Source organism: Aegilops tauschii, chromosome 7, assembly GCF_002575655.3.
Source record: "Aegilops tauschii subsp. strangulata cultivar AL8/78 chromosome 7, Aet v6.0, whole genome shotgun sequence".
Lineage (NCBI taxonomy): Eukaryota > Viridiplantae > Streptophyta > Magnoliopsida > Poales > Poaceae > Aegilops > Aegilops tauschii.
Window position 1 is genome coordinate 215,517,542 of NC_053041.3, and position 7,881 is coordinate 215,525,422.

Sequence of the window (7,881 nt, forward strand, 5' to 3'; positions counted from 1 at the left end):
TGTAGTATTTTTTATATATTTCTGCAGAATAGGTAACTGTGGCATAGCTTTTTCAGGCCCGGAATTCCAGTTGTCGGCGTTCTCTCTCTTTGTGTAAACCTTGCATATTATAAGAGAAAAAACATTAGAATTACTCCATAAAGCATTATTATGCATAAAAACATTATAAATAACAGTAGGAAAACATGATGTATACACGCGTGCTTGATTTTGGGAATACATTTCGAGCCGGCAAGACATTAGCGTCGCTGGTTTCTGAAAAAAAAAACGCATACGACCGAATCGTCCGCACACGAACATCGTGGGAGACCCGAATTCCGTTCCCCAGTTGATCAAACTACGCCAAGAGTGAAATGTGCAAAGCGCACTATGATGTCCAAAAAAGTTAGATGGAAAAGCCCTTCTTTTTCTCCAGCAATCATTTTTGTGAGCACTACCGAGCCAAACCAGGATATTATGCAGTTAAAAAAGACGGAAAAAGGCGGGAACGGCCACAGAATATCGCGGCGCTGGTAGTGGTGGTGGAGTAAACGCCAGGCGGGTCGCGAGCTTCAAGCACGCGGGCTCACGGGCGTGTCACTGCAGCGCGGGCCCAGCCGCGAGCCCGCTGTCATTCATTGACTGACCGAAGGAGACAGAACCGCAAGTGGCGCCCGTGCTCCATATATGCGCTCTGCCACAGCACCAGAGCATTTCCAGTGCTCTGCTCCTCCGAGCTCTCTCTCTCTCTTCTCTTCTCCTCCCGCCCGTGTCCGCGTCCTCCGCGGGAATCTTCCAGGCATGAGGAGCGGCAGAGTCCCTGGACGAGGAGGCGGTGGCGGTGGTGGTGGGGAGACCGCCGCGCTCCTGTGCGGCCTCCTGCTCTTGCTCGGCGCCGCCGACGCGCAGGGCATCCGGCGCCCCTCTTCCTACAAAACCCTACGAGGTAACACCCCCGACTCTCCCTTCTCCAGGTTTCTGGACGCGCGCGCTCCTCTCTGTCCCGTCTCGTGTTCGTGTGTTTGTTCCTGCTGAGGGAGAGGCGTGTGAGCTTCTAGCGGGACTGCGCGCAAACTCATGAGTGCACATCGAATCTCCCCTGAAATCCTACAGCCAGCGGGCGCAGTCGCCTCCACGGTTCTCCTCCTGGAAACAAAAGCAAAAAGATTTCAGAAGGTTGACTGAGAATCCTACCGAGTTAATTAGTTAGTGGTGTTATCTTTCTTTCAAAAAGGAGGTTGAACATCTTTATTAAAGTTGATGGTGTAAGGGAGGGAGGTCAAATACATCCACAATTTGAGTTTGAATAAATAAATAAAGTTAAGGGATGATTCTGAGCAAATATTCAAGAGTTTGAATAACCGTGACTAACTGTTGTGCAGGTGATGCTCCCCTTGTGATCGCCAAAGGTGGATTTTCAGGAGTATTTCCTGATTCCAGTTATTACGCCTTTTCTTTCGCATTGCTTGCTAGTGCACCTGATACAAGTCTGTGGTGTGATGTGCAACTCACAAAGGATGGTGTTGGAATTTGCCTTCGGGATATAAATATGTCAAACTGCACTAATGCTGCACAAGTCTACCCTGTGAAAAATAAAAAGGAGGCAAAATATGTTATTGATGGCGTGCCAAAAACTGGATACTTCTCTCTGGACTTCACCTTGTCTGAGATTCAAACGACTCTTTCTTGTGAGTACCACTTTCAGCTTTCTATTAAAGCATACCATCTGTGCATCTCAGTTACATGCTAGTGAACGTGGACCAATATGAACTACAGTATGTTACCGGCATGCCTTTCCTCTGGCTCTTTCCTTGTTTTACATAGACATTATACACTATGTTTTATATCACTTCTCTGCTCTTCTTTTCTTCAGATTACATGCTTTTTATCGCTCCAGTTTCTTAACAAAGGCTTGACCTGATGATAAGCTTGTACCTATTCTTCTTACCTGATTATTCAATCTTTTGTGCAGTAACACAAGGAATTTATTCTCGCACTGAAAGGTTTGATACCATGTATTCTATCCTTTCCGTGACAGACTTTCAGTCCAATGTCAAGCCGCCTTCCGTTTGGTTGAATGTTCAGGTTAAATTTACCCTTCTTGCAATTTTGCCTTTATCTGTTACTGTTGCTACTTCTTTTGTCGAATCCGTTAAAATCTAACTTCTTCATATGTGCAGCGTGACATATTCTATAAGCAACATGGTTTGAACATGAGAAGCTACATAGTTTCCATCCTAAAGAGTGTCCCGGTCAAGTATATTTCATCACCTGAGTTGGGTTTCCTCAAAAGTATATCTAAAAGAGCTGGCCGCAGAACAAAGCTTGTGTTTCGCTTTCCTGATAACTTTCTCTCCGATCCTTCTACAAACCAAACTTACAGCTCACTGTCGAAGAACCTAACATTTATTAAGACCATTGCTTCTGGTATCATGGTCCCCAAGATCTACATCTGGCCAGTGACGAATGATAACTATCTGCAGCCTCCAACATCTTTTGTCCAAGATGCCCACAGTGCAGGGCTAGAAATATATGCATCTGACTTCGCAAATGATAGAATTATTCCCTATAACTACAGTTATGATCCCTTGCAAGAATACCTATCGTTTATAAGTGATGGCGGCTTCTCTGTGGATGGTGTATTAACAGACTACCCTATTACTGCATCCGAGGCTATTGGTATGTCACTTCTTTTTACACCGAGTACCTATGAAATCATTGAGTACAATGCTGTTTCGACTTTCTGCTTCACCATGTTTTCTTTTCTTTAACCTGAAATAAGATCTTAACCTGGAAGCTTGCTATCCATGTGCCAGAACCATGAGTTGGTCGCGAGATCTTATGGGTTTCACCTCTAGCCTATCCCAACTTATTTGGGACCAAAGGCTTTGTTGTTGTTGAACCTGAAATAAGATCTTAAGATATAGGAATAACTCTGTAAATATACAATGACAATAATGTGATACCTGTGCAATTGCATCTTTTATCATGTCATTTTATACATGTATTACATTTTATTTCTACATCTATAAATGATTGAAAGATTTTTCTAACTTATTTACCTGGCTGGAGACAAGTTAACTTTATGCCTTTTCACCTTTAAGTTTGCTTCTGAATCTCTCTCTTTTATCTTTTGAACTTGTGATCTCTAATTAAGGAGATGCACTAGATTACGATCATTCCCCTATTGAACACATTTCTCTTTAACACACTACATCCTCATTAAACTTGCCTTCCCCTAAGCCATCCAACTTTAGACCTTCAGCCGATAAGCAGAAAGATTGGACTTTGTACAAATGTATCATGCATCAAATAACCAAAGGGATGTTTAAGAAAATGCAGAACACTTATTGATTGTATAAATATATGAGCAATATAGTTTTCTTCCGTTGCTAATTCATTTGAATCTTCTACCCTTCAGGCTGTTTTGCTGACTTGAATGCAAGTAAGGCGGATCATGGTATGTATATCTGGGCGTAAATCCTAGTACTGCTGCCAGCCATGATGCTTGGATGCGTACAAGTTCAACTCTGTTTAATTGTCCCAGTGTTTCTCTGCAGGGAAACCTTTAATCATTTCGCATAATGGTGCCAGTGGAGACTACCCAGATTGTACTGATCTTGCCTACCAGAATGCAATTAAGGATGGTGCTGACGTGATTGACTGTGCCCTTCAAGTGACAAAAGATGGAGTTCTTATTTGCATGAGTTCCATCAACCTGCTTGATACCACCAATGTTCAGATGACACCTTTCAGTTCTCGTACATCTGTCGTTCCTGAAATTCGGGATACACCAGGGATTTTTACATTCAACCTTACTTGGAATGACATTAGCGATAGTTCTTTGAAACGTGAGTTCCTTCATCACAGCATGGAGATGATCTTTTTAATGTTGTTTTCTGTGGAAGTTGATGGTTAACAGCTGAGAAGTATGTGGATGGCATAAAAACAAAAAAATTAAATTCTTCTAGTTTCCTCATACCTACCTTTTTTCTGCAGCCAAGATATCTAGCCCATTGAGTACCTACTATCTTGTAAGAAACCCGAGATACACAAATACTGGGAAGTTTGTCAAGTTCTCAGACTTTCTGGAATATGGTAAGGATCAGGATTTATCTGGCATCATGATCACGATCGAGGTGATACTTCCGCTTGAAGTAACTTCAACTTTAATCTCTTCGGTTATGCTTACTAGCCAATTTACTAATTTGACTCTCTTTTATTCAAAAAAGAGAGTCCTAGTTTAAGGAACATAATATATTTACTTATTTGTCTTTTCCTAAGTTGTATAATTTATTTAACTGATGTCATCACCATGTATTCTCTTATTGGCAAGGAATATGAGAATCATGAAATGTACCGAACATGCAAAATGTCGGCAAATAGGACATACAAATAAAATGTGTAATTCTATCTATTATTATGTGTGCAGTAATCAGTACCGTGTTCTTGGCTAGGCTATTACTGAAAGCTCATATTTGTCACACAAGCGTTACCATGTGAATATTTAGTCCTTTGAAGTCAAATTTCTTGCAATTTTCTTGAGCTTTAATCAGTGGAGTCCTATTTGATCAACATGTCTTCTGTGCTGCAGAATGCCGCATTTATGGCGAAGTCATTAGGATTTGATGTTCTCGAGTCCCTAACCACTGCCTTAAATGATGCTGGCTATAATAATCAAACTACCAAGGAAGTCATGATCCAGTCAACAGATAGCGCTGTTCTTGTGAAATTGAAGCAGCAGAAAGCAAAATACAAGCTTGTTTACACTCTCCAGCCAGGCATTGGGGATGCTTCTGCTTCCTCACTAGCAGATGTTAAGGAGTTTGCCGAGGCTGTAGTTGTCGACAGGAGTTCTTTCTTTGCACAAAGTGTGCACTTTATCATCAACCAAACCAGCCTTTTGACAGATCTGCAGTCCGCGGGACTAACGGTATATGCGCAGGTGTTCCGCAACGAGTTTGTATCACAACCTTGGGACTTCTTCGGAGATGAAACAGTGGAAATTAATAACTATGCCCAGTCGCTTAATGTCGATGGCTTAATCACTGACTTCCCCAAGACAGTGAGGAGATACAAGAGTAAGTTACGTCTGCGATCTTTCATTCGTGTTTTGCTGCTTGTTTTGTTTAGACTAATTTGTAGCATTGACGGCTGTGGTGCCCCTGCCGAACCATTTCGGGCATTCATATAGCTTACAGCAATAGGAAACTCTCTTTTCTCTTTTGGATAAGTGACAGTATTTGACCTTTGCTATATTGTATTGGCAGGGAATTCGTGTACGGGTTTGGGAAATGACGTGCCCTCCTACATGGGGAACGTTACTGTCGGTGGCCTCGCGCAACTACTCAAGAATCAAGCCGCTCCTCAGGCCCAGCCGCCATCTGTGGCACCAATGCCAAAATTGGACGCACCAAGCGTGCAGCGGCCGCCATTCCCCACCGTCGCGCCCAAGAATGCACCTTCTGGTGCCGCCCCACCTCCCGGTTCATCGCCTTCTGCTGCTCACACGACGGCTGTAAGCACCTGCATTCTGCTTGTATTGGCCTGTGCTACTCTTCTGCTTTGAGCATCAGGACATGAGGCTGTGCGCTAGTAGGTTAAGTTACCGGAGGGGGGCCGTTAGACTTGTGCAAGCTATCATCTTGCTATTTTGTGCTATATATACACACACACACACATATCAGGCGTTCGTTTCTGTAGCTATTCCGGCACATTGGTGTATTTGATCTATCAACTGAATTGAAGAGGCTCGGTTTATCACTCTAGCAAGCGCAAGTGCTCGATATTTCATACAGTACTGCATTGCTGAGTGGTGATGGGTGGGAAGATGTTGTCTTACCATTGTTGTGTTTGTGTATAAAAGAACTGTACTTCTTAGCTGAAAAGAATGTGTGCGCTGTGAAAATCGAGGAAGTGTGCATATTTCTAGATTCAGGTGTAAGATCTGGGCAGTGTTAAATAAGTGTGGTGTCTTATTTTTTGACGTTGATATCCACCACACGTGTGGTATATTCGACATGCGTCCATACACCGTGTGTGGTATGAGCAGGAGGCAGCCCACGCGGGCTGTGTGTGGGCGAACATTAGAATTGCCCACACGTGTGGGCGCGGCTACTTCGTGCCACACGCCCAACAAGTACTACTCATCTCCACCTCGCGCGTGTGGCATGAAGCAAAAATGCCCACACGTCCTGGCGCAGCTAGGTTAGGTACCTGCGGGATGATGATTTAGTTGCCATCCTGGTTGGCAAATGTAGTTATCCGGGATGGCAAGTGTGGTTGTAAAAGCATGGCAACTATATCTGTTTTGGTTAACTATAGTTGTCATGTCTAATTTATGGTAGTTGCCGCGTGTAATCAAACCGTAGTTGCCGTGTGTGATTAACTACTTGCCACATATGGTCAAACAGTAGTTGCCATGTGTGTTTACCTAGTTGCCATGTGTGGTCCAACCATAGTTGCCATGTATGGTTAATCACAATTGCCATGTGTGTTTATCTGGTTGCCACGTACGCGCACTTGCCGTCTAGCAAAGAATCACAGTTGCCATGTGTGTTTACTTACTTGCCACGTTCGCGTAACTGCAGTTGTCATCCACAACGTAGGAGTGTCATGTGGGCGAAAAGCAGTTCGCCCACACGCGCATGAACTAGGTGGTGGCTGTGTGGGCAGAAACTAGTTCGCCCACACAGCACAGCTGGCAAACAACATGGTGCGGGGCGTGTGGGCAAACTCTCCAACGCCCACACAGCAGCCCCGTCCTACGTGGCATGCAAATTTTGCCTTAATGTGTCAAGATTCGTGCAAACTGCACTGGACGATGATCCATGCATGTGGGCGAGTTGCAAAACTGCCACATGTGTGGGTGTTAGTATTTCCTTTATTTTTTCGCCGAAGAAACATGTGTGCAGCACCAAGGCAGGTGCAGGCAGCTATCTGATAATTCGGGGTTAGTCTGTAAAATCAGAATGAGATCCCTGGAGAAAACAAGCCAGCATTGCGTAGGACACAAGCGAAAGCCGAACAAAATATTCAGATGAAACCGCAGATATCTGTGTCACCTACAAACCATTAGGTTATAAGATCCAGCGGAACAAACTCTCCAAAGATGAGACCGCCGGAATCTTGGATCTCAGCCCAAGCCAACGCCCTGAGAGATCATCTGCAGCCGGCTCCTCGTCATGCCGAAAGAGGTTCAGCAGGGCAGGTTGAGGCTGTCCGCCTGTCCGTACAGGGAGACCGAGAGATGGTCACGAGTCTCATGTGATTCCCTGGCCATGAGCAGACGGGCGTCTTCGCCGTCAAACGGCAGGTACTCCACCGAGGCCCAGAAAAGCAGACGTCTCTGCTCCTCAGCCGTCATGCTCGGACTGTCATGTAGATCGTGGTTGCGCAATTAGCGGTACGTAAGAGATTCGTCTAGGGATCAAAGGCCATGCCCAGATCTAGCACCGGTGACGAAGGTGCGGTGCAGCGACCTTCCTCCCACGTAGACTTCGCTCCATTGGTTTTTGTTTTTGTTTTTATTGGATAGCTAACCAGGCTTGCCGCCTGGTAACTTCGCTTCATTGCGTTGGATAAGTGGTAGTGGCAACTTATGTGACTTTGTTTTGGTGGTGTTTTCGTGAGCTCTAAGTTCGATCTTAATTGATTGTACCTACCAAAGATGATGTTTATCTTCTGTTTCTTTACTTATACTCTCTCCATTCCAAATTACTCGTCGTGGTTTTAAAAAAACCACAACGAGTAATTTGGACCGGAGGTGTCCTAATCTAAGTTACTATACTTCTATAGTAGCAGTGTCATAGATGGCTTCTCATTTAGTAGTGAAAACCGACCATTTTTGTAAAAAGGATGAAGATTTACTGAAAGTATAAAACACTTCAAATATAATTAAAA

At 44.1% G+C, this 7,881-nt stretch overlaps 1 protein-coding gene across 1 annotated transcript; it reads left to right on the plus strand.

Moving 5' to 3' along the window:
* Nucleotides 1-643: 643 nt before the first annotated feature.
* On the plus strand, nucleotides 644-5,887 carry LOC109745960 (glycerophosphodiester phosphodiesterase GDPDL4). Its single transcript, XM_020305072.4, has 9 exons — nucleotides 644-925; nucleotides 1,362-1,667; nucleotides 1,952-2,064; nucleotides 2,160-2,658; nucleotides 3,401-3,439; nucleotides 3,540-3,830; nucleotides 3,979-4,118; nucleotides 4,574-5,060; nucleotides 5,250-5,887. The coding sequence occupies exons 1-9, from the start codon at nucleotides 667-669 to the stop codon at nucleotides 5,546-5,548; spliced, it is 2,433 nt and encodes an 810-aa protein (XP_020160661.2). The 5' UTR covers nucleotides 644-666; the 3' UTR covers nucleotides 5,549-5,887.
* Nucleotides 5,888-7,881: the final 1,994 nt, after the last annotated feature.

Coding starts and splice junctions, on each gene's coding strand:
- LOC109745960 (XM_020305072.4), top strand. CDS start 667: ATGCGCTCTGCCACAGCACCAGAGCATTTCCAGTGCTCTGCTCCTCCG. Junction 3,831..3,978: donor TAGCGATAGTTCTTTGAAAC/GTGAGTTCCTTC, acceptor TTTTTTCTGCAG/CCAAGATATCTAGCCCATTG. Junction 4,119..4,573: donor GCATCATGATCACGATCGAG/GTGATACTTCCG, acceptor TCTGTGCTGCAG/AATGCCGCATTTATGGCGAA.